This window comes from Chelonoidis abingdonii, chromosome 3, assembly GCF_003597395.2.
Source record: "Chelonoidis abingdonii isolate Lonesome George chromosome 3, CheloAbing_2.0, whole genome shotgun sequence".
NCBI lineage: Eukaryota > Metazoa > Chordata > Testudines > Testudinidae > Chelonoidis > Chelonoidis abingdonii.
This window is the reverse complement of record NC_133771.1, coordinates 153763513-153788710: the sequence shown is the minus strand read 5'-3', so window position 1 is coordinate 153788710 and position 25198 is coordinate 153763513. Positions and strand designations below refer to the sequence as shown.

The 25198-nt window shown below is 40.0% G+C and overlaps 1 protein-coding gene across 2 annotated transcripts in view; it reads right to left on the bottom strand.

Annotated features, from left to right (window-relative positions):
• The window catches only part of RASGRP3 (RAS guanyl releasing protein 3), a 107643-nt gene that overhangs the window by 35319 nt on the left and 47126 nt on the right, over positions 1-25198 (bottom strand). For both annotated transcript variants that reach the window (XM_032770479.2, XM_032770478.2), the window contains exons 2-9: positions 24966-25157; positions 22937-23039; positions 22199-22261; positions 20581-20712; positions 17500-17647; positions 3992-4165; positions 3398-3514; positions 2798-3073 (exon numbers count right to left, since the gene is read on the bottom strand). In XM_032770479.2, coding sequence (XP_032626370.1) covers positions 2798-3073; positions 3398-3514; positions 3992-4165; positions 17500-17647; positions 20581-20712; positions 22199-22261; positions 22937-23039; positions 24966-25035 — 1083 coding nt within the window. In that variant the 5' untranslated portion in view covers positions 25036-25157. The remainder of the gene's footprint in view (positions 1-2797; positions 3074-3397; positions 3515-3991; positions 4166-17499; positions 17648-20580; positions 20713-22198; positions 22262-22936; positions 23040-24965; positions 25158-25198) is intronic.

Here is a 25198-nt window from a genome sequence, read left to right as displayed (position 1 = left end):
ATGTAGGACTAAATATTGTCTAGTCATAAAAGATTGTAGGGGTTGGGATTAGTTACTCAATATATTCAAATACTAGTAAATAATTTAAGGATATACAATTACTATGTATTTCTCAATACATCATACAGTTACTGATTAGTTATACAGCGTTTCAGCTGAAGATAAGCAAAACTTCTGGGGAAAAAATACCCTACGACTCCCTTTATAATGGAAAGTAGCTCTTAATTTTAATTTAATTATCATTCTTGATTTATTTAGAAATCATTTTGAAAAATAAAGTTATAAATTAATTTTCTCTTTTGTAAAAGAAACTTCACAGAGCAAGAGTTTGAGGGTGACTGACTTTCCATTAGATTTTTAGGTATTTGTCACTTTGCTTGGCTAGACTAAAAATGATTGGGACTTTCCAGTTATTTGCATAGTCTCAGAACAGGTTAGTTAACTAACTGTTAAAGCTAAAAATAGAGAGAAAACAAAAAATTCTGGCATCAAATGTGGTTAATATGCTGTTGTATTAAATATGTGGTAGATTAGCAAAGTACTGATGCATTATCTTCAGTCCTTTTAAGGAATTCAACAGTTGCCTACAGTCAGACGTTAATCCATGTTATATGTGAAGTCACATCAATATTGGAGAGATTGTGCAGCAAGTATTACTATCCTAGCATTAAATTAAGCCTTCCCACCCTTTCAAAATTATCTTTTTCCAGTAATACTCTTGGGGGAGTGGGGAAATGGTGGGAGGAGAACAGTATTATTCTTAGAACTACTCTTTCTTTCTGTAGAGCTTTTCCTAGAACCTTTCCCAGTTCTGTTGCTGCCTGGCTACCTGCATCAGTTTTAAAGAAACTTTATAAAAATCACCTATGAATTTGGCCCACTCAGTCAACGGGAGATTAAGGGCATGTCTGCACTGCCCTGCAGTTCGGATTAAGGGGATGAGTGGATATCAGTGTGCACCAAAGTTTCATGCTGTAACTTCCCTGTGTGGACACTGTGGGCACAAACTTAAAAGTCCTTAGTTTGTACTAATGGAGTCCTGTTTGAAGAGGATTACATTAGTGAGAACTAGGGACCTTTAAGTTTATCTGGAATGTACAGTGCAGCACTTTGGTGCACATTGCTGTTCACCCCAAATAATTCAAACTTCAGGGCACTGTATACATGCCCTAAACTAGTGTAGCTCAAATGTTGAGAATCAGCGGGGAAGGGAGCATAGCACAGACCAATAGCGTAAGACTCTGAAGGGAGATTAAGCCACCCCCTCTTTTAATTTACACCTTGTTCTCTCCTCAGCTTTTAAGTCACGCCAAGGTTGATTTCCTTGCACGTTAATAAGGGTGTATAAATAAATCTAATTTACACATCACCTCTGAATTTAGCCTCTCGTGCTTCAAGCCGTTTCTCATTTTGTCACACTCTCCTATACCACATTAATATGGGGGGGAAAATGTGACATGCATCAGTATAGCAATACTCACTGTGTGACATTTTAGTTACCACACAGCTCTTTATTTGTTTTTACCTTGTCTAAGCAACTGACTTTCTAGTTCACAGTATGTTCGTTTTTATACTGAAACGCATATGGGCCAAGATTTTAATAAGTGGGATCCTAAATACATGTTTTAGGCACCTAAAATAAGTGGTCTGACCTTTAAAGTACTGAACACTCAGCAATTACGACTGACATCAGTGAGAGCACCAGATCTCAAATGGGTGTTCTAAATAGTTTTATATTACGTTAGGTTAGATCAGGGGTGGGCAAACTTTTTGGCCTGAGGGCCACATCAGGTTTCCACTGTGCCTCCCCAAACAGTCAGGTGTGGCCCAGTCCTCACCCCCAATCTGACTGCTTCTTGCCCCTTACGGCCCCCCCAGGACTCCTGCCCCATCCAACCCCCCTGTTCTCTGTCCCCTGACTGCCCCCTCCCGCCCTGGCAGCAAATCTTAGCTTTTCTCTCCCCTCATGATCAAACTATTCTCATTGACTTATTGACCAGTATATTTCAGAAATGTTTCAGCTACTGTATGACTTTGTTCTTAGAGTAGAATAATAGATTCCTTTGTGGAAATGTTATTAGTTTATCTTAGTTATTTATATGGTACCAACCTGAACTGCATCTAGATGTTGAAAAAAAATTCATAGTATGACTCCATGAAGGGGTTACAACCACTGACTTCACTGAAGCCAATGGTCTCTCTGTCTAAAGTCCCACTTCCTCATATTTAGGTTTGAAAGAATATGCAAACTTGAAAATGTAGAGCAGATTTGTGTGTGTATAAGGGAACAAGAAAATCCCCCTCCCCCATAAAACAAATGAAGATTAAATTAAAAAGGTATATTTTAACGCATAAATTAGAGTGGAATTCCTGTGCACTGTCTGCATAGTCATACAGGGTTTTGTTTGTTTGTTTGTTTTACAACTCTGGTTTGGACATGGTGAAAAATGCCAATGTACGTTTAACAACTGTAAATGGTCAGAACCTCTTTTTTACATCTCACAGCACGGAGATGTACATCTCATCTACAGAGTAGGAAGTCTATCAATTCAGTTGTCCCAGCTTCTAGCTCCAACTAGCCAAGACTGTATCTTGTCAAAGTCTTCTGTGACCTTATACATGTTTTACCTAGACTGGTTTCTATTTTATATATTTGTCCTATTTATCTTCACCTTTATAAAAAAAAAATACTAAGAGTGCTGTCCTGCAAATTTTTACTATCGTGAATAGTCCTATTGACCTGAGTGCACCTACTGGGCTGTGACAAGAGGTGAATCAGAACCTTCATGACACTTACTGTTAGCAGGTTAATTAAATCCATGTTTGGCTCTAGATGATGGGTAGCAGTCTGCAGGGAAACCAGTTCATTCAAGGTAATGGATAGCTGCTGCATTTTCACTATGTTTACTTTGTTCTCATCTATCCAATCTGGAAAGATGACATGAACGGCTATCAAGTCTTTCAAGTGAACTCCTAATATGGGGATTTTGAAGCCAACAGAGTCAGCAAAAGCTTTACGGTAGTTGCAGTAGTTTCCATTGGAGGAGACCAGTTCTGTCATCTCATTCCAGTCCTATAAACAGCCATAGAAGCAAGACTCTGTAAGACCATTCATAACATTTGTTTGATCTATTCTGACTAGCAAGTCACATCAGGATGCTGAATACATCCATTTTATCCCCACCACAGTCACCCAAAAAGAAGTTCCTCACAATCTAATAGTTTTCTATTAAGAGCAATCTGCCTAGTCTGCCTTTTAGGCTGCCCCAGTACAATGGTTCAAGTGTTCTGCTGCTGCTATGTCTGCCTTGTAATACCCATTACACACTACAGATATTACACAAAAAAGTCTGATATTTATATTTTGGATCCCTTCGTATTAGAGACACTCTTGTACCTTTGTAACCTCGGAAGATAGATGAGAGTGAGTTTCTTTGAGACGAGAAATAGAGCTGTGGCTTAGGCCTCCCACAACTGCCATCAGCGTGTTAAAGTTCTGGAGATGAAGCAGCTTCTGCAGTGGAATTAAACATATCAGCAAAAACACTGAGGGCTTTTACTGTATGACACTGACTACTGCTGCACCTGTGCTAAAGCAGATAAAGTTAGTTACTGCTAAAATGCAATGGAAATTCTACAGAAATATGGATTGGATCACAGTACATCATAACGACCTAGTTTAGCACCTCTGACTTCCTGTGGAGCTGGACAACATAAAAAAATTCAACTAACTAATTCCAAGAATGTCATCTTGAATACAAGAAGCCAAAAATGAGAACAGTAATGAGAAGTTACTATTAAATTTTCATATCTAGGAACATCTGTTTAACATTTTGATCTACAAATAGCTCAATGAATGAGCACCAGCTATGGCTGAATAAGCATTCAGAAAGAAAGCAGCTTGCCTGCATTTCTAGTTAATCAGCTTTCTGTAGCATCAGTTTCTATTATTTCATTCTAGCAAACAAAAACAGTCAAAGGTTAGTCTTACCTGTGCGACATTGATAAACTTTGTGATTACGTCTGCCCTTTGCTGGGGCGTTGGCTTGCTTAGAACCATCAGCTGGACCCACTTAGAGATACCATTAAATAATGCAATTGATCTCTCCAGGGTGGGGTTGTTCTCCAAGCAGCCATGAATCACATAGCTTTGGTAATCTGTAAACTAGCCAAGGAAAGATTTACAGTTAGGGACTGTATAGAGTCAAAATGATATTTAAGCCACTTTTCTTTTAAAAAGTCCCACTGGTTAGAAAGAGACTACCATTTTATCTTATTTCTTTAAAATATGTTAAATTATTTTTTATGAGGAACTTATAAAACATTACTCTCCTCCCTCTTTATATACAATCAGAAATACTGCAACAGACATTGTGAATATGAATTTATCACCTTCAGGAAATCAAGACAACAAGGAATGGATCAGCAAGGAAAGCTACCTTGTGGAGATCAGAAAGTGTAGGGATAAAGTATCAGAGGGGTAGCCGTGTTAGTCTGGATCTGTAAAAGTAGCAAAGAATCCTGTGGCACCTTATAGACTAACAGACGTTTTCTACACTTCAACCTCCCTGGCCACACTACAGCAGACCTTAAGGTAGCCATCCTGCAGCAAAAAAACTTAAGGATCAGACTTCAAAGAGAAACTGCTGAGCTTCAGTTCATTTGCAAATTTGACACTATCAGCTCAGGATTAAACAAAGACTGTGAATGGCTTGCCAACTACAAAACCAGTTTCTCCTCCCTTGGTTTTCACACCTCAACTGCTAGAACAGGGCCTCATACTCCCTGATTGAAATAACCTCGTTACCTCTAGCTTGCTTGCATATATATACCTGCCCCTGGAAATTTCCACTACATGCATCTGACGAAGTGGGTATTCACCCATGAAAGCTCATGTTACAAAACATCTGTTAGTCTATAAGGTGCCACAGGATTCTTTGCTGCTTTTGTAGGGATAAAGTGAGAACTGCCAAAAGACAAGCAGAGTTGGACCTTGCAAAGGGAATTAAAATTAAAACCAATAGTCACTGTGGGATGGCTAAACACTGAGGATAGGGTGGATATTAAAGATAAAGATATGCATGGTCCAACACCTAACCTAGTGGGTCTCAACCTTTCCAGACTACTGTACCCTTTTCAGGAGTCTGATTTGTCTTGAGTACCCCCTAGTTTCACCTCACTTAAAAACTACTTGCTTGCAAAATCAGACATAAAAATACAAATGTCACAGCACACTAGTACTGAAAATTTTCTTACTTTCTCATTTTTACAATATAAAATAAATCAATTGGGATATAAATATTGTACTTACATTTCAGATTATAGTATATAGACCAGTATAAAGAAGTCATTGTTGGTATGAAATTTTAATTTTTACTGATTGTGCTATTGCTTTTTATGTAGCTTGTTGTAAAACTAAGCATATTTAAAATATCTAGATGAGTTGATGTACCCCCGGAAGACCTCTGCATACCCCAGGGGTATGCATACCCCTGGTTGAGAACCACTGACCTAAACAAATATTTTGCCTCAGTTTTTAATAAGACTAATGAAGAGTTTAGGGGTAGTGGCAGAGGGTGACTAATAGGAATGAGGCTATGGAGGTAGAAATTATCAGAGTCATGGTGGAATTCAAACACAAAAAGCATAATGGGACTAAATTATGGGGTCCCAGATAATCTCCATCCAAGAATATTAAAGGAAATGGTACATGAAATTGCAAGCCCAATAGCAAAGATTTTTAATGAATCTGTAAATTTGGGGGTCATACCCTCTGACTGGAGAATTGCTAATATAGTCCCTATTTTTAAGAAAGAGAAAAAAGGTGATCCAGGAAATTATAGGACTGTTAGTTTGACCTCAATTGTATGCCAGGTCTTGGAACAAATTTTGAAAGAGGAAGTAGTTAAGGACATAGAGGTGAATGGTAATTGGGATAAAATACAACATGGTTTTACAAAAGGTAGATCGTGCCAGACCAACCTGACCTCCTTTGAGAAGATAACTAAGAAGAAATGCAGTAGATCTAATCTACCTTGATGTCAGTAAGGCATTTAATAATTTCCCGTGTGGAACTGTATCAGTTAAATTGGAGAAGATCAGTATTAATATGAGAAGTGAAAGGTGGATAAGAAAGTGGTTAAAGGGGGGAGTACAACAGGTCCTACTGAAAGGTGAACTGTCTGGCTGGAGGGAGGTTACTAGTGGAGTTCCTCAGAGATCAGTCTTGGGACCAATCGTATTTAACGTTTTTATTAATGTTACTTTTTAAAAACATTTTTATTAACGTTTTTATTAACATTTTTGGCACAAAAGTGGGAGTGTGCTAATAAAATCTGCAGATGACACAAATCTGGGCGGTATTGCCAATATGGAGGAGGACAAGTATTATACAAGAAGATTTGGATGACCTTGTAAACTGGAATAATAGATGAAATTTAATAGTGCAAACTGCAAGTTCATGCATTTAGAAACTAACAAGAATTTTTGCTATAAGCTGGGGATGTATCAGTTGGAAGTGACAGAGGAGGAGACAGACCCAGGTGTATTGGTTGATCACAAGGCTTTAAACCATAATTTCAGGACTTCAGTAACTCAGCCAGAGATTAGGGGTCTATTACAAGACGAGGTGGGTGAGGTTCTGTAGCATGCACTGTGGAGGACATCAGACTAGATTATTATGATGTTTCCTTCTGACCTTAAAGTCTATGAGTCTTTGTCTTTCCCCACAATTAATCCCCTTCCATTCATTATATTTTTCACTTTTTGCTGATGAGATAATATTCTGCCATCAAAATATATATTAAAGAAATGTTCTCTTATCATGCTACAAGTTATGAGGGCATGAATATAACAATTTCCTTTCCCTAGAGTGAATTCCTCTCTAGGATGCTGACAGATGACATTGTTGACATAAAGAGTGAAATCCCAGTTCCATTGCTGTCAATGAGAGTTTTGCCATTGACTTCCAGGGAGCAAGAATTTCACTCAAAGATGTTAGACACAGCACCTATATCTTTCCCAATTTTTTATTTTTATCACATTTATTCCAGTAAGAACTTTCTGTACAGTATAGGGTATGTCTGCACTTGGTGCTTGGGCTGTGTTTCACAGCTCAAGGAGACACACTTGTTCTAGCTCTGATTGCACTAGCACACTAAAAATAGTGTAGCTGTGTCAGTGCAAGTGGTGGGATGGATTAGCCGCCCCGAGTATGTGCCTAGGGTCTCTGACAAGCATGTACTCAGAACAGCTAGCTGCCTCCCTTCTCCCCCGCAGTGCCGCTAGCATTGCTGTGGTTACCTTCAGTTTTTAGTGCCCATGATTGAACTGAACTAGCGTGGGTATGTCTCCTCGAGCTGGGAATCCACATGTAGACATAGCCTTAGTCTGCAAGGTAGTTTGAGTTCTTCCAGCGCTTGCTCTCTTTTGATAATAGTCAGTCCTTTAATGTTCATATATACTACTTTACAGGAGAGCTATTATTACTAAGTTTTGGAAGGTTGTTTCTCGCCCCCTTCCCCCCGCCCCCGCTCCCATTGTCCCATAAACGTGGGTCTCCAGCAGATTATGACCTTGCTGTAATTTAAGTAGAATATTGCTAAGGATACTAGGCCACAATGACTTTTTGTCAGTCTAGTGATAAAGAATTGCTTAGGCCATCAGATGGCCTCCTACTACACCCATGTATAGCAGATACCTTAGTGGTGAAGGTACCCAGTATCTCTCAGATGCTGCTCAGAAGCTTTCAAATCTTCTCTTTGTTTAAACAATCTTCAGTTTCCTTTTCCCTCCCTTATCTTTATTTTTATGCCTTTATTCCGCTATGTACCTCCAAAATAAAAAAGTAGTTTGACTTTCCTGGACAGATTGAGAATTACAACAAATTTAGTCAAGTTATATATGTTGCCCCCCACATAACAGCTATCTGCTTCTCTGGGACCAACTCTCTGACCGCTCCTCTGAGGCCTGGTCTACACTACGATTTTAGGTCGAATTTAGCAGCATTACTTTGATTTAACCCTGGACCCGTTCACACAACGAAGATCTTTTTTTTCCGACTTAAAGGACTCTTTAAATCAGTTTCTTTACTTCACCTCTGATGAGGGGATTAGCACTGAATTCAGCCTTGCCGGGTTGAATTTGGGGTAGTGTGGACGCAATTCGATGGTATTGGCCTCTGGGAGCTATCACAGAGTGCTCCATTGTGACCGTTCTGGACAGCTTCTCTCAACTCAGATGCACTGACCAGGTAGACAGGGAAAGGCCTGTGAACTTCTGAATTTCACTTCCTGTTTGGCCAGCATGGCGAACTGATCAGCACAGGTGACCATGCAGAGCTCATCAGCAGAGGTGACCATGCAGTCCCAGAATCACAAAAGAGCTCCAGCATGGACCGAACAGGAGATACGGGATCTGATCGCTGTATAGGGAGATGAACCCATGCAAGCTGAACTCCATTCCAATAAATGAAATGGCAAAACATTTGAAAAAGTCTCCAAGGGCACGAAGGACAGAGGCTATAACAGAGACTAGTGTGAAAATTAAGGAGCTCAGGCAAGCCTACCGAAAAACCAGAGAGGCAAACAGCCAGTCCGGATCACAACCCCAAACATGCCGCTTCTATGATGAGCTGTATGCCATTCTAGGGGGTGCAGCCACCAGTACCCCAACCCTGTGCTTTGACTCCGTCAATGGAATAGGACTCAACACAGAAGCGGGTTTTGGGGACGAGGAAGATGATGAGGAGGAGGTTGAAGATAGCTCACAGGAAGGAAGCAGAGAAACCGGTTTCCCCAACAGCCAGGATCCATTTCTCACCCTGGACCTGGAGCCAGTGACCCCAAACCCACCCAAGGCTGCCTCCTGGACCTTGAAGGTGGAGAAGGGACCTCTGGTGAGTGTACCTTTGTAAATATTAGACATGGTTTAAAAGCAAGCATGTTTAATGATTAATTTGCCCTGGCATTTGTGGCCAGTATAGCGACTGGAAAAGTCTATTAACGTGTCTGGGGATGGCGTGGATATCCTCCAGGAACATCTCCATAAAGCTCTCCTGGATGTGCTCCCAAAGCCTTTGCAAAAGGTTTCTAGGGAGAGGAGCCTTATTCCATCCTCCATGGTAGGACACTTTACCCTGCTAGGCCAGTAGCACGTAGTCTGGAATCATTGCATTCAAACAACATCCGTTCCTTATCTCTCTGTGTTAACCTCAGGAGAGTAATATCATTCATGGTCACCTGGTTGAAATAGGGTGATTTTATTAAGGGGATACTCAGAGGTGCCCGTTCCTGCTGGGCTGTTTGCCTGTGACTGAACAGAAATGTTCCCTGCTGTTAGCCACGTGGTGGGGGAAGAGGTGAAGCTATCATCCCAGAGAATTAGGTTGGGGGGGTAAGTTAGGTTTGTGCTGCATGCTAACCCACAAACCTCAGCCCCTCCTTTTAAATTGCCAACCCAACGGCTGCTTGGTATGGGAAATGAGGGGGCTGGTGTTTGAAACCATTCCCACATGTTATGAAGGTTAAAGAAGCCAAAAGACTTGGCGTGATCTCTCACACCAAACCAGCAGGCCCTCTCTCAATAAGAGGCAAAATGTGACCTTGTAACGAAAGCACATGTGCTATGTAATGTTAGCAGCAAGGTTTACCGTGAAAGAGTGTACCCATTGTTCTATAGGATGTGTCTTTTGAACTACCACTCTCCCTTTTTTTTTCCTCCACCAGCTGCATAAGTTTCTCCTTCCCAGAGGCGAGTAAAGATTAGAAGGTGAAAAAAAAGCATTCGGGATGAAATGTTCTCTGAGCTCATTCTGTCTCCCACACTGACAGAGCACAGCAGAATGCGTGGAGGCAGACAATGTCAGAGTACAGGAAAGGACAATATGAACGTGAGGAGAGGTGGCGGGCTGAAGATGATAGGTGGCGTCAGCTTGCTGACAGAAGGCAGGAGTCAATGCTCAGGCTGCTGGAGCATCAAACTCCTGTGCTCCATCATCTGGTTGAGCTGCAGAAAAGGCAGCAGGAGCGCAGACCGCTGCTACAGCCCCTGTGTAACCTACCACCCTCCTCCCCAAGTTCCATAGCCTCCTCACACAGAGGCCCAAGAATGCAGTGGGGGGCGGCCCTCCGGCCTTGCAGCCATTCCACCCCAGAGGATTGCCCAAGCAACAGAAAGCTGGCATTCAATAAGTTTTAAAGTGCAGTGTGGCCCTGTCCTTCCCTCCAACCCTACCTCACCCGGTGCTTCCCTCCTCCCCTATCCCTCCAGGGCTACCTTGGCAGTTATCCCCCTATTTGTGTGATGAATTCATAAAGAATGCATGAATGTGAAGCAATAATGACTTTATTGCCTCTGCAAGCGTTGATCGAAGGGGGAAGGGGAGGGTGGCTAGCTTACAGGGAAGTAGATTGAACTGGGGTGGGGATGAGGGGGCTGTTCATCAAGGAGAAACAAACAGAACTTTCACACTGTAGTCTGGCCAGTCATGAAACTGGTTTTCAAAGCTTCTCTGATGTGCATCATGCCGTCCTGTACTCTTCTAACCGCCCTGGTGTCTGGCTACATGTAATCAGATGCCAGGCAATTTGCCTAAACCTCCCACCCCACCATAAATGTCTCCCCCTTACTCTCACAAATATTGTGGTGTGCACAGCAAGCAGTAATAACAACGGGAATATTGGTTTTGCTGAGGTCTATCCGAGTCAGTAAACTGCACCAGCGCATTTTTAAACATCTAAATGCACATTCTACCACCATTCTGCACTTGCTCAGCCTATAGTTGAACAGCTCCTGACTACTGTCCAGGGTGCCTGTGTATGGCTTCATGAGCCATGGCTGGGTCCCCAGTGGTTATTTTCTGATCTGGGAAGAAAGTCCCTTCCTGCAGCTTTTGAAACAGACCAGAGTTCCTCAAGATGCGAGTGTCATGTACCTTTCCCGGCCATCCCACGTTGATGTTGGTAAAACATCCCTTGTGATTCACCAGGGCTTGCAGCAGCATTGAAAAGTACCCCTTTCAGTTTATGTATTCGCTGGCTTGGTGCTCTGGTGCCAAGATAGGGATATGGGTTTCGTCTATTGCCCCACCACAGTTAGGGAATCTCATTGCAGCAAAGCTATCCACTATGACCTGTACATTTCCCAGAGTCACTACCCTTGATATCAGCAGCTCTTTGATTGCGTTGGCTACTTGGATCTCAGTAGCCTCCATCGTAGATTTGCCAACTCCAAATTGATGCCCGACTGACCAGTAGCTGTCTGGCATTGCAAGCTTCCACAGGGCTATCGTCACTCGCTTCTCAACTGTGACGGCTGCTCTCATCTTGATATTCTGGTGCTTCAGGGCAAGGGAAAGCAAGTCACAAAGATCCATGAAAGTACCCTTACGTGTGCAAAAGTTTCACAGCCACTGGGAATCCTCCCAGACCTGCAACACTATGCAGTCCCATCAGTCAGTGCTTGTTTCCTGGGCCCAGAATCGATGTTCAATGGCATGAACCTGCCCCATTAACACCATGATGTGCACATTGCCGGGGCCCATACTTTGTGAGAAGTCTATGTCCATGTCTATGTCCTCATCAGTCTCGTCACCGTTCTGCCATCGCCCCCTGGCCTGGTTTTCTTTTTGGAGGTTCTGGTTCTGCGTATACTCCAGGATGATGCATGTGGTGTTTACAGTGCTCATAATTACTGCGGTGATCCAAGCGGACTCCATGTTCCCAGTGCTATGGTGTCTGCACTGAAAAAAGGCGTGAGACAATTGTCTGCCATTGCTGTGACAGAAGGAGGGGCAACTGATGACATGGCTTACAGGGAATTAAAATCAATAAAAGGGGTGGCTTTGCATCAAGGAGAAACACAAACAACCGTCACACAGAATGGCCTCCTCAAGGATTGAACCCAAAACCCTGGGTTTAGGAAGGTATTAATTTCACGGAGGGAGGAGCGAATGAATACAAAACATATCGGGTCAATTTCTTGTTTTGAGCCATTCTATTTATCTTTTACATCTTAGGCTGGCAGCAGACAGTGCAGTATGACTGCTAGCCATCATTATCTCCTGGCTGCTCGCCAGAAGATTATGCAGTACGACTGCAAGCCATCCTCATCTCCTGGGTGCTCAGCAGAAGATGGGAATGACCTGGCTGAGTCACTCCCATGTCTGCCCAGGCACCCCTGACCGACCTCACTGAGGTCGGCTAAAAGAGCACCCAGGAATACGACAATGATGGCTATCAGTCATAATACACCGTCTGCTGCCAAAAGGCAATGAGTTGCTGCTGTGTAGCAATGAAGTCCCATGTCTGCCAGCACCCAGGAGACGTATGGTGATTGTGAGCTGAGCATGCTTGCTGTGGTATGGCGTCTGTTCAGGTAACCCAGGAAAAAAGGCACGAAACGATTGTCTATCATTGCTTTCACAGAGGAAGAGAGGTAGACCAGGGCCTGATGACATGTACCCAGAACCACCACGACACTGTTTTTTGCTTCATCAGGCAATGGGATCTCAACCCAGAATTCCAATGGCGGCGGAGACTGTGGGAACTGTGGGATAGCTACCCACAGCTATCCACAGTGCAACGCTTTGGAAGTCGACGCTAGCCTCAGTACTGTGGATGCAGTCTGCCGAGTTAACACACTTAGAGCATTTTGCACGGGGACACACACAATAGACTATATAAAAACAATTTCTAAAAAAACGACTTCTATAAATTCGACCTAACTTCATAGTGTAGACATACCCTGAGAGTCAGATAGGAGGCCTTGTGCAGAGCCCGATGGACTTTAAGTTTATCTATCAATCTCCATCTTCACAAAGTTGCCCTTTCACCCACCCCATAGTCCCTTTTAATTGTCAGTGTGCTGCTGCCCTTATTACTTACTAGTAACCAATCTAACCTTATTTAAAAATTAACACCTCACAGTTGATACTCTCTTTAACTTCTGTATCATGCCAATAAGAAAAAGTAAGTTTAATGACTTCAGTCCTGAATCCTAAAAAGCCTAACTAGTTATAGAGAAGTATCAGAGCTAGTAAATTCAAACAGAGGAATTAGCTATTAGTGTAACTGTCTGATTTCAAACATCAACCACCCACATAGCTACCATTCCTGCAGGTCTGAAGAGTCCCTCTTCTGGGAGTCCCACAAAGCTTTCATATACATACATACATTATACATATATATTATATATAAAAATAAAATTGAAAAAGCCATGCCCCTGTTCTTTGGCATTGCCACCTGCCAGAAACTCTATCCTTTTCCTCCATGTCTTCACTTGGCCCTGCATTATACAGTTTATCATCATTTATTCTCCTGCTCAAATTCCTCCCCATTCTTTCATATGCAGAATAGTGTAAAGTTTACTTTGAATTAATGTAATGATTTAAAAGAGAAACCTCAATTATATCTGTTTCTTTTCCTCATATTGTTTCCCTCTCTTGAAGAATCAAGGAACAAAGATTTTGGACAAAGATTTATTCCAGTTCCCTGATTTTCCTCATAACAGTATCTTTTCAGCTGAAAATAATGGAATCTGGAAACCCTACTCTCTGGGATAGTTTCTGTTTACTACTAGAAGAGCTAAAGTCATGCTAGCTTTGTCTATGGACACTTCACTAGCTGAATCCAGGTTTAACAGATTTTTACTTAGTGTTGGTACATACAACACTGGGTTGCCCTTTCTGAGGTTCTTGAACACCTTTAATTCTAATATTGTTCCTCTGGTCACTGTTTTAATTGTCATCCAATTTTGTCTGAAGAATCTCCTCCTTTTGTTCCAGATGTATGACTCTGATCAAGAAAGGTGATTAGGTCTGAATTTTCCTCAGTTCCCACTTCTCCTGAGGTCATTCTCTTCCAACCATCAGCTCCAAGGAGATCTTTTACATCTGGCTTTGAAGCAGGCATTACTATCTTTCAGCACAAGACTTCTTCTGTGACATCTTGCCTAGCTCCTTGGGAACAATATCATCTTGCTGTAGGGTTTAATCAGTTTTGCAATTTAGTAAAATACTACATATTAGCAAGATCTGCTGGATGAGCAGATAGAGACAAATATAAGAGCTGCTCTCCCAACCTAACACACTTATGCTTACATATGCTAGTTTCAGCATTTGAGATACAAGATTTTGTTTTGTATGGTGGAGGGATTAGAGCAAATGTAAGGATTAAATTTAGGGCCTACCAACCCCAACAGTTTCCCTTTAAGAGTACAATGCTGGAAAGTCATCCATAAACATTGCAGTCCATAAACCAAGAACTGAAAGAGAAGGAAAGTTGCAATAGGTTTTAAGAACTAAGAAGTGTTAACAATGGCCCCTTTCTTCACCTCTTATGCATCATGAAGCAGAAATCAAGTCATCCAGTGGATGATCACTAATCACCATAATATTTACATACCTTTTATCTTGTTTACATCAAGATAATAAACAGTTGTCCCCAAAATAGGGAGTATTGACTCCTCCACTTCTCAGCAATTAAGAACTTGGGTGGTAGTGGAGAGAAGCGATTCCTTTCAGCATATATAAATTCTGAGGTTTCTCTGAATTCAGAGGTGGGAGAGTAGGTAGAACCACAAATTCTAGGGGAAGCACTGGAGCAGGTAAAATTGAAATCAGCTAGTAACTATGTGGTAGGATGAGCATCAGATTGGAATTATTCCCATAATGCAATAGCTAAGGCAGAAGTCTATTGACAATGCAAAGAAAATGGAGTTGAGAGGACAAGAGGATCTCCTGGGAATCAGAAAGAAGGAAATGAAGCCAGGAGAATGAAAGAATAATGTTTCAGAAGGTGATAAAGAACTGTTGTTTACTACTTCTCATAACACAAGAACTAGGGGTCACCAAATGAAATTAATAGGCAGCAGGTTTAAAACAAATAAAAGGAAGTATTTCTTCACACAACGCATAGTCAACCTGTGGAACTCCTTGCCAGAGGATGTAGTGAAGGCCAAGGCCAAAACTGGGTTCAAAAAAGAACTAGATAAATTCATGGAGGATAGGTCCTTCAATGGCTATTAGACAGGATGGGCAGGAATGGTGTCCCTAGCCTCTGTTTCCCAGGAGCTGGGAATGAGCGAAAGAGGATGGATCACTTGATGATTACCTGTTCTGTTCATTCCCTCTGGGGCACCTGGCACTGGCCACTGTTGGAAGACAGGATACTGGGCTAGATGGACCTTTGGTCTGACTGAGTAGGGCCATTCTTATGATGTGATTGGGAGTGGGGTGTCAGATGAGCTCCAGGCTCCATCTGAAACAAAGCCTTTGAGGGTTGCTGATCACTAATTAACTATTTCCCCAAGAAACAAAAGGCATTGATTTGTAATTTTTAGTTTGGTCAAAACAAATCCTTGCACATGGTTGTAGTCCTCACTCAGAATTACTGCAGAGGATTAATTTTTTATGGTAAAAGTTATAACTCATGAAAATATAATGGTAGTACAGTACTGATCCAACCTTTGGTACAGTATTATGAATGATGGGATGTGATACTAGAATCACGTTAAGTGTAGGGCCAGAAAGAACCTCAAGAAGTCATATAGTCCCCCCTACTGCAGTAAGGCATAATTAAGTACTCCTAGACCATCCCTGACAGGTGTTAGTCTAACCTGTTCATAAAAACCTTCTTGGATGGCAATTTCACAACCTCCCTTGCTGCAAACTAGGCTGGTTGCTTGTTCTCCATGTCTACTGAGGGTAGAACAAGAAGTAATCACCGTCCTCTGTATAACAGCATTTTACATATTTGAAGAATTTATGTCCCCCGGCAGCCTTCTCTTCTCTGAACAGTGGGGGAATGGTAAATAATTAAGGTCACTGATTCAGAGCAATCTGGGTCACTTGGCAAACTGGGTGTAAGAAAACAACCTGCTTTTTAATATGACTAAATGTAAACATGTGTGTTTAGGAACAAAGAATGTAGGCCATACTTACAGGATGCAGGAGTCTATCCTGGGAAGCAGTGACTCTGGAAAAGATTTGGGGGTCATGGTGGATTGGGGTTGTCAACCCTCCAGGATTATCCTGGAGTCTCCAGGAATTAAAGACCAATCTTTAATTAAAGATTATGTCATGTGATGAAATCTCCAGGAATTTGTCCAACCAAAGTTGGCAACCCTATGGTGGATAAATCAGATGACTATGAGCTCCCAGGTTGACTCTGTGGCCAAAAGAGCTAATGTGATCCTGAGATGCATAAAGAGTAGAATCTTAAGTAGAAGTAGAGAGGTTATTTTTACTTCTGTATTTGGCACTGATACTACCACTGCTGGACTAGTGTATCCAGTTCTGGTGCTCATAATTCAAGAAGTATGTTGATAAAATGGATAGGGTTCAGAGAAACACCATGAGAATGATTAAAGTATTAGAGAACATGCCTTGCAGAGATAGACTTGAGATGCTCAATATATTTAGTTTAACAAAGAAGGTTAAGGGTGACTTAATAACAGTCTATAAGTATCTATATGGAGAACAAATATTTAATAATGGACTTGTCAATCTAGCAGAGAATGGTATAACATGATCCAATAGCTGGAAGTTAAAGCTATGCAAATTCAGACTGGAAATAAGGCATAAATTTTTAAGGGTAAATAGTTCCAATGATTAATTACTCTCCCCAAGGGTTGTGGTAGATTCTCCATCACACACAATTTTTAAATCCAGATTGGATGTTTTTCTAAAAGCAATGCTCTAGGAATGATTTTTGGGAAGTTCTACGGCCTGTGTTATATAGGAGGTCAGACTAGATGATCACAATGGCCAATATGTTCAACCTTCCCTTAAGGGCATGTTTTCTAAACTTCTTACTTTTGTTGCGCTCCACTGGACTCCCTCCAGTTTGTTCACATCTTTCTGAAAGTGTGGTGTCCTAAACCAGATTCAGTACTTCAGCTGAGGCCTACCATTGCCAAATAGAGTGGAATTATCACCTCCTGTGTTTTAGGTATGACACTCCTGTTAATAGATCCCAGAATGGCCATTTGCCTTCTTCGCAACAACATGATATGGCTGATTTAGATTTCATTTGTGATCCACTTTAACCCCCAGATTCTTTTCTGCAATACTGATGCCTAGCCAGTTATTTCCCATTTTGCATTTGTGTATTTCATAATTGCAGTACTTGGCACTTGTCTTTATTGAATTTCATCATTGATTTCAGACTAATTGTCCAATCGAGGTCATTTTGAATTCTAATCCTGTCCAAAGTGTTTGTAATCCCTCCCAGTGTAGTGTCATCCGCATACTTAATAAACATATTTTTCACTTCATCATCCAAGTTGTTAATGAAAATATTGAACAGTACTGGACCCAGGACAGAACCCTGCAGGACCCCACTTGATTCATCCTCCCAAGTCTTATAAATATTTGCTACAATTGAATTGGGTACAACATAAAAGTGTTATAAATGTTAAAGCTGGAAAACTCTCTCAGTTTACGCATATTGCTCTGGTCAGGTTATAACTGAGTGAAACAAGAAGTTGTAAGCTTCTTACAGCAATTCTTCTAAAAGATTTATGCTCCAGAAAAGTGAGGTGTTCAGCTAATTCAACGGGTTCCAGGTGGTCAAACAGCAGGCAGGCTTTTCCCTTCTTGGAAGTTTTTTTTCTCTGTGTGACTCTTCTCATCCAGTCATAGGAGGGACTGCAACAGAAAAGAGGTACAATCAGCATATCCTGTCCATGCAAAAAATTCATGTGAACTGTAATCTGGGCATACAGATATGCAAGAGGCAGATCAAGAGTTCCCTGAACTATGACATCCAGCATATTGTGACCACTCAGAATAGAAAGATCTCTTCCAGTTTGCAACAGATGATATGAATTTAATAGGTACTGTCTGAACTGATGTACAGCAGTAGAGTTATGTATCTGGCACTTAAGAACAATTCTTTCTTCTGTGTTACACTGTATCACCTAATTCAATAGGACCTAATGGCTACATTTCATCTAATATCAAATTAGACCAAAAATTGACTTAGATAATGTCAGACTTGTGGGATGTTTTTGTTTTGATGGTATCTGGAAGACTACAAGCCCTGAAAAATGGAACAAAAGAAGAAAGGACATCTGTGAACTACATATGACAGCTAGGAAAGTACTTTGCTCTGTTGACATACAACTAAGCTTCACATATACTCAACACTTTCATGAACTTTTGCTTGCATGGGTGTGTTTTGTTGTTCCTCCATAGGCCCATGCTTTGTATTTGGCTGCTGTAGAGATTCACCATTGAAATGCTATTATTTTATTATTATTAGTAGTAGTATTATAATTATTTCAAAAACAAAGCACTAGGACTAAGCCTCCTAACTTTTGGATGTCCATGGGAGTTAGATAGCTAAATCCTAGAACTGGTGAGGAACTGGAATTTCCATTTTGTGGGAAATGTCAAGATTTTGGCTTTGTTTTTGTTCCAAATTAGAATGAAATCTCAAATTTGAAAATTTCTTGCAAAAGGAAATTTTCAAGTTTTGTTTCACATCAGTTCAGAACATTTAAAAATGTTTATAATAAACAAGTTATATTAAAAGAAAAAAATGTGCACTGAAAAATTGAAATCTTTCTTTCTAATAAGGTCAAAATGTTCTGTTATCCTGAATGAAGTATGTGTATATCACATTATTATTTTATGACCTTATAAAAATGTTTCACTTGAAAATATCAAAATGAAATTTTGTCACAAGATCAACACGTTCCCATGGAATGTTTCAATTTGACAAATCAGCATTTTCTAGTGGAAAAATGTTCTGCTGGGACAATTTTTGACTAGCTGTACTAAATCCCAGTTTAACTTTAAAAATTTATAAAAGCAGCAGAGAATCCTGCGGCACCTTATAGACTAACAGACGTTTTGGAGCGTGAGCTTTCGTGGGTGAATACCCACTTCTTCAGACGTCTGCTGCGTCTGAAGAAGTGGGTATTCACCCACGAAAGCTCACGCTCCAAAACGTCTGTGAGTCTATAAGGTGCCGCAGGATTCTCTGCTGCTTTTACAGATCCAGACTAACACGGCTACCCCTCTGATATTTAAAAATTTAGTTCTTTGGCTAAAGTATTTATAGAAATGAGCCCAAGCCACACCGTCTGGACTGAAATTTTCTGACATTCATCAGTGTTTGGAATCAGAGTTTTTATTCAGACTCATCTCTATTTATGCATTTTAAAAACACATGAAGATATAGCCACCTAATTCTCAACAAGATATATTGGAAGCCACACACATCACATGGATTATTTACTCCCAACTCCAAGCAGGCTAAGACTATATTTTAAGGACTGGTCTACAATAAAACTAGATTAATCTAGCTACATTATCCTAGGCTCCAGTGTAGATGCAGCTAGATTGAGGGAACCATTCCTGTTGTGGAGATGGATTAATTACAACATTTGAAAACCCCTTTCTGTTGATGTAGGAAGCACCTCCATTACGCTGCTACAGCGGTACACCTGCAGTGCCGAAGCTGTGCTTCTCTAGCGACTATAAAGTAGATCTACCCTAAGAATTAGAGGGTCATCTAAAGAACAGAAGCTGATCTGCCTCCAGAGTCCACTGAAAATGGGTCAAAATTTCAAATATGAAACAAACTGATCATAAAGAAATTGTAGACCAAGAAATATTTGAAAGCAATTTTCAGAGAAAATTGAGAAAAAAAAGACAGTCTGCTCCCACACAATTAATGAATAGAGAGAGGAGGGGAAGGGGGAAAGAGGCAAAATTTGTTGAAGAGCAATATTCCCTCCCAGTTCATTTTGCCATTCTTTACAAAAGGAAACACTACTAAGCATATGCCATATTTTAAAGAAAACCACTATTAACAGATGAGCTAGTGAAAGAGCTAATACAGCTTCTCTGCTAATGTTAAGATCTTGGAGGTATAAAGTCCTGGTTTGATTCCCTATCCACCTGAAATTAACAATTCGGACATAAGAATAACTTGCAATGAAAACTCCAGAGATGATCCAGTTAAAACAAAATACCATGGACAAACTGCCTTTGAAATACATTAAAAAATTGTGATGTAACTGTGAAATAATCAAATTCAGCATTGGGGTGGTTTTGTTTATTTTTGGAGGGAAGGGGGCAGTAAGAAAAATCTTGAGCCTCCCTGATGACACAAGGAAATTGCAAAGTATATAATAATGTTGCCATCCTTAACTATGCTAGTGTTGCATGCTCAGTGCAATGTCAGCTTATTCGGTATGAAGACATCATTATCACAATACTAAGCAATAACCACCATCAACAGCATAGTATTCTTTACTTATCTGGCTTTGCAACATACAGAATCACGAACAGTGTATATATAAAAATACAGCAATTCTTCTTCACTACAATTCAGTACATGTGATACTTGCCAGTCTATATCATCTCAAATGGTGTTTTGGAAATTTATTTCAGTTTTGGAGAGAACATCATCTTTTTGATAATTACTTCCTAGTGCTCACTATATCATCGCTTTAAACCAAAATGGGATCCTCAATATCACCGAGTGCATTCTGTACTGAGTAAGGGCTCTGGTGTTACAAAATATGGAAAGAAAGGTGCCTGTGGGACCTGACAAATGATATTCGTACATGCTGGAGATGTCAATAAGGCGGACATGTTCCTCATAACCAAGCTGGCTGGCTACTTCCCGGAACTCCTCAGTCAGACGAATCAAACCAAGATCCAAGTTAAATTCTGCTGGAAATTCCAAAATCCAGTACCTGAAATCAAGAGAGAAAGGTTATCCAAAGATCCAGACATAACATTCTGTGGCTGCATAGATGCATGCCATGATTTCTCAGCCACCATACATATGGCACTCAGAAGAAATCATTGGAGATCCAAAGTCACATATGTGATAAACAGCAGTCCCACCACTAGCTCTTCCAGTAACTGAACCAATGTGTTTGACGAATTCTGACGTGCTTCATCCAACAGAGGACAATGATAACACATGCAAAAGCCTCATTACATACTTTCCCCAAGTGAGCACATTCCCTTCAGTGGAACACAGTGGGATTCTTCTGAGGTGCATTTCAATGGGAGTTAGGCACCTAAGTGACATTTGCACCTTTCAGAATATACTCCACATTTAGGTGTAAGGCCTTTCCTATATGGTTGATACTGAAAAAGCTTCCCCAAAGTGTGAATTTAGATATATATAGTTATGCCAGTATAATACTCCATGAGGACACTTTTGTTCCAGTACAACTGGCTTTTTTTTTTGCTTTAGCTTAACCCTTTCCCAAGCAACATAAGCTACACTGAAAAAAGCTCCTCATACTGGAGCACAAGTGTCCACATTGGGATGGGCTACAGGAGGGTGGCGTTAAGGAGCATAGCTCTATCTGTTTAAATTCGCACATTACCTTGTACTGAAGAAAGGAAAACAAAAAACCAAACACTCCTGTGCAGAGGCAGCCTTACTAGATCAATATTCAGGTATATGTCAGAAAATTTTACCAATTTGACAAGGCAGCACCTGCTATTCATTCTCCTGATCCTATATACCAGGGACCTGTGGCAGCACTAAAGTTGCTAAAGCATCCTATCTTAGGGTATGTTTCATTGCAAATAAGTATGTTAACATGGGTTAGCTAATTGACATTAAAATAGCAGTGAAGACAAGGCTACTTGACTTTTAACTCAGGTTAGTAGCTGAAGTTAAAGCCTGTAAGGAAGCTGGGTGTTGAACTTGAGCAGCTAACCCAAGTTAAAAGTCAAATTGCCATGTCTTCATTGCTATTTTAACTTGTGTTAATGCACATTTTTGTTTGTTTGCTTTGCAAAGACATACCATTGGTTTGAATTATCTAGGGTTCACATGAACTGAAGTGAACATTCCAGGGACAATCTTTTTATACCATTCCAGATTGAACTATGATGTACCCCTCCCCCCAGTTTTGCATGGTGTGCCAATCTAGTCTGAGTGTTAAAACTCAAAGAACAAATACCAGTCAAACTGTAGCATGAGTTTTCAGTAAGCTCTTTAGCTTGATACAGTGGAAGTGTTCAAAAACCTGAATAACCCTAGTTGAATAACTGCTCTGAATAGGATTTTCCCCCAACTCTATGTCTGTAAAGTAGTCCAAGAGAAAGCATTAGTACAGATGGACTGACTTGGTTTAGGATTTTTTATTATTTGTAAAATTTGACTATTCAGAGCTATAAAAACCAAATCCCAGGGAAAAAAATCAGCATTTTTACCTCATGAAACAGCAGATTTTTAAGCGGAATTCACTGCATTTTTCCCCACTGGCATCTCTATAGGTAGATTAGTTAAAGAATAAGCTTCATGATCATGATTTCAGTAACTTTTTTTTTTTTACTCGCGCAGCAGTCTTATACATTTAGGGAGTTTTCACTTTTGTACAGGGTAGAGTATTTTTTGTATGTTATTCCTTCAAATTGAAATGTGCTATACCTTTAGATGAAACACACACTGAAAAATAGACCTCATTTCCAATTCAGCAATTTGCCATTTGTCTTAGCAAAAATATGCATCCAGTACACACTATTTCTGAATATTCTGCTGGACAAATAATTTCCCACCAATACAGGCTAATCAAGGATATCAGTAGATATTGAACGATTACAGAGGAGATTTTCAAAAGGCACAGGTGCCAGGCAAGCAACTCCCATAGAAAGTCAACAGGAGTTAAGTGCCAAACTTCCTTTTGTATCTTTGTGTCCTTAAATATTTTTGTACATCTCAAATGCTAATTCAAAGCACACTTCAGCAGGTTCATAAAAGACCTGATCCAAAGTCTACTGTAATCAGTTGAAAGGATTTCAGTGGGCATTGGACCAGGCCCATAAATTGCTTAAGAGCCTTATATGCTGACTGTACTCCAATACTACTGTTTAAAGCACAGATTTTACATGTTATCACAGTTTGTCTTTCGAAGTGCTAATGCTAGGTTATATGGATCTTTGAAAGGATATATGGAGAGAAGTTTGCCGGCCAGTTCTGTGGAAGGCAGATACCACCGGTGCATTAAAAGAACCATTCTTGGTAAATGACTGGTGCCCAAGTGTCCTTTATTATCTGTAAAATAGAGACACCATTTTAAGTTAAATGACATACATTATTTAAGGGCAGAGATCAGCCAGTTTCCAGATATCCATGATCTATTACCTCTCTTCAGGGAAGGCAGATGTATTAATATTGAAAATGAAAATATATCCAGTGCACTGTCAATTAAAATATCTTCCGAACAGAAACATAACAAGTAAAATGCTTCTCTGGCAGTGAGAATCAGCAAATTACAATGGCTGTAGCACATCAATTATCAAATCATATCAGTCTAAAATGAAAGGAAATTAATATAATTCCCTCCTTCCCCAAAACTTTTATTAAATATTACTTTATAAGTGTCACAATAGCAATATTACTGTTTCAACACGAGCGCCTTCTTCAAACTCCAAGTGGGATAAAAAAAAAAAGCTTTGAACAAGAGAAAATTGATAGCAACTAATTATAATAACCCATTACCTAAAATGCACTCAAACCCCAGAATTCTAGCTTAGTAAGACATTATAATTACAAGTTCAGTTGGATGTACCTAATTTTAAGTGATCATCAGAAAATTCAATCGTGTCATTCATTGATAAAAACTGACCATGACAACCAAATGTCACATTCAAATGTGTATGTATTGGGAGGGGCTAGCTGGGGAGTGGAGAATGTTTTTCCAGTTAAAGAGAATATTTAATGAAGAACCAGAGTAAATCAAAGGGGACAAAGAGGAAAGGGAACCACACACACACATTATAGACTTCAGTATTCAAAAGAGAAGTGTATCTATATATTTGGGGGAAAGAGAAGGAGGAATGATCATTTCAATATGTAAAATGTAAATAGTCTCTGCTATCTCTGGTTAAGTGTGCCCTATATGGGGTTTGCACCATTTTAGGGCCAGAATTGGCAACTGAACTTGCATGGGTGCAGTGGTGTGTCTGCTTAGATTCAGTTGCAGTAACTGCCCTTAGTGATTTCATCTCTGACAGAGAGAAAATTTCTCTTTCTCGCCTCAAAAATGAAATCAAATTATAACCTCATTCAAACCAAGTGGTCATATGGTCTTTAAATAAAAGCAATTCAGAATGCCTCATTTTGATTAAGTGCTTTGATGAATCGAGGCCTAGTACCTTTTAAAGTGGAAAGAGGTGGTGTATGTTCATGTTCCATAAAATGAAAAGTCCTAATATGATTATTTGTTTTCTTAATATAACTAGCAATTTGTGAGTTAATATAATCACTGCTAACTGGAGACTTGCGGTCATTGTTTTGTTTTTTCAAAGGATTAGTATTCATTTCTACGTATGACAATCCATAAGGGCATCCAAGTATGTAAATTATATGATTAGCAACAGGCTCACATAAATTATAGAAAGTTCTATAGGTAATGGCTGATTAAAATGAGAACCTGCAATTAATTTACTACACAATGCTTGGGAAAAGCTTCCAGAAGCAGCACTAGATTGAAAAAGATCCAGTGTAAACAACACAGCAAAACAAAACAAAACAAAAAAAATCAGTGCAGCAAGAAATATATTCCTATTTCTTTTGTAAAAAATCAGAGGCAAATTCATAAAATAATTTAACTGTATAGTTATCTAATCTTAATTCAGACCCACACGTTTAAATCAGTCTATCAATTGTTCATGTGTTAAATGGATTAACTTTTTTGGTATTAGGTAATGTATATTACTAAAAATACACAGTGTTTGAACCCATCAGGACAGGAGAGAAGCTCTCCCGCCCCCTTATTCAGATGAAAGAATTTTCTTCAAACTTTTCAATACAAAATTTTTCCTCTGGGCTGAGAACCAAGCATGGAAAATTTCACAGCTAAAGGAATTTGTTTGCCAAACGAATGATCAACTGATAGATAATAGCCTGGGTGAGCTTATAATAGTAATTGAATTTCAAGACCGGCAAGCAATGAAACAAAAGATTGAAGAATCATACCAAACATTTCAATGCAAGTGTTTAAAAGTTCATCTAATGTTGCAGCCTTCCCAAGTGTATTTGACCCCATTGTCCTTTAATCGTTGTCAAAAAATTAGAGCCATTTTCACCACGTAGAAGAATATCTCCACAGCTGCATGGGCCTTATCAATGTATTGCTGGTTGCATGTTTAGCTAGGCTTCATGGAAAATCTGGAGAAAGAAAGCAAAGGAAATAACCACAAATAGGACTG